This window comes from Bison bison, unplaced genomic scaffold (assembly GCF_000754665.1).
Source record: "Bison bison bison isolate TAMUID 2011002044 unplaced genomic scaffold, Bison_UMD1.0 scf7180017864038, whole genome shotgun sequence".
NCBI classification, from domain to species: Eukaryota; Metazoa; Chordata; class Mammalia; order Artiodactyla; family Bovidae; genus Bison; species Bison bison.
Window position 1 is genome coordinate 62,086 of NW_011494610.1, and position 1,654 is coordinate 63,739.

General features: G+C 44.6%; 1 protein-coding gene across 1 annotated transcript in view; it reads left to right on the forward strand.

The window, feature by feature from the left end:
* Window positions 1–1,654, forward strand: part of LOC104985091 (pancreatic trypsin inhibitor-like) — a 21,241-nt gene that overhangs the window by 9,719 nt on the left and 9,868 nt on the right. Inside the window, exon 2 of the mRNA XM_010835103.1 lies at window positions 1,450–1,641. Within this exon, the coding sequence (XP_010833405.1) occupies window positions 1,450–1,641 (192 nt within the window). The remainder of the gene's footprint in view (window positions 1–1,449; window positions 1,642–1,654) is intronic.

A 1,654-nucleotide genomic window follows, 5' to 3' on the forward strand; every position in this document is an offset into this window, starting at 1 on the left:
TCTTCTTGCTATTCTTTGGAACTCTGCGTTCAGATGCTTATATCTTTCCTTTTCTCCTTTGCTTTTCGCTTCTGTCACCAGTCACATCCACAATTGGGTATTGTTTTTGCTTTGGCTCCATCTCTTCATTCTTTCTGGAGTTATTTCTCCACTGATCTCCAAAATGGCTGTCTGAGGAGGCCTTACAAATAGCTGTGAAAAGAAGAGAAGCGAAAGACGGTAAGATGGTAGGTGTTGCAAGAGGGCATCAGAGGGCAGACACACTGAAACCATAATCACAGAAAACTAGTCAATCTAATCACACTAGGACCACAGCCTTGTCTAACTCAATGAAACTAAGCCATGAACTATTGGTGACTGATAAACTTCCACCCATTCTCTTCTCCCTGGAGGTGGGGGCTTCAGAGGGTCAAGCTGACAGTTCAACCATCTGATCAGGCACTTGGTTCCCCTGGCAGCCAGCTCCCATCCTTGGGTTACCAGGGAGCTTTCCAAAGTCATCCTCTTCACATTACTGAAGATACCTTTATCGCTCTCCTCATTTAGAAAATTCCCAGGGTTTTAGGAGCTTTATGCTAGGATGGAACTAACACCAAATATATATTTCTAATTATATTATAAATCACAACATCACACCCCCTCAAAATTCTAGTATTCCCATCTCCATGAGATAGTCAAAGTTAATACACTATAGGACTTCCATGGTGGTCTCATGGTTAAGAATCTGCCTGTCCAATGAGGGGATATGGGTTTGATCCCTGGTCCGAGAGGATTTCACATGCTGTGGGGCAACTAGTCCCATGGGCCACAACTCCTGAGTCCACGCAACTAGAGAGTAACCCCCTCTCACCGCAACTAGATAAAACCCATTTGCAGTGAAAAAGACTCATAGCAGCCAATTAACTAATTAAAATAAAAAACATTTTTAAAAATATATCATATGTTTTTCCATTCCTTTTTCCATTACAGCATGATACTTTCCCACTTTTTTTAAATACTGGAAACTTTCAACCTTACTCAAAAGTACAGAAAATAGTATAATTAAACCTTATGTACCCACTGTTCACTTTCAGCAATTATCAACATATGGAGAATATTGTTTATGTTTGACCTTTTTACCCCCAGGATTTTAAAAAGCTAATCTAGGGCATCGTGCGAATAAATCTTCATATAAACCTTCATGAATAAACCTTCATGAAGGATATATGGGGATTTTTTAAATACCATCACCATGTCATCTTCACACCTAAAAGAACTAATAATAATGCCTCAGAATGCAGGTCCTCAAGTGGAGGCTTCACAGTTCAGGCTTTCCTCACCACCGCTACCGCCACCCCCCCCCCCCCCCCCATTCTCTGTTTCAAGACACGGGGGTCCATTTGCTGACCTTGTAGCCCAGCTGTGATGGCCATCCTCGTAACTGACCCACTGTCCCTCCCAACCCCTCAGGCCTGCGCCCTGCCTTCTGTCTGCAGCCTCCATACACCGGTCCCTGCAGGGCCATGTTCACCAGGTACTTCTACAACGCCGTGTCCGGGCTCTGCCAGACCTTTACTTACGGCGGATGCAGAAGGAAGCCGAACAACTTCCGGAGTGAGAAGGAGTGTATCAGCACCTGTGGTGGCCGCAACAGAGACCAGGGTAAGGCGGGGGC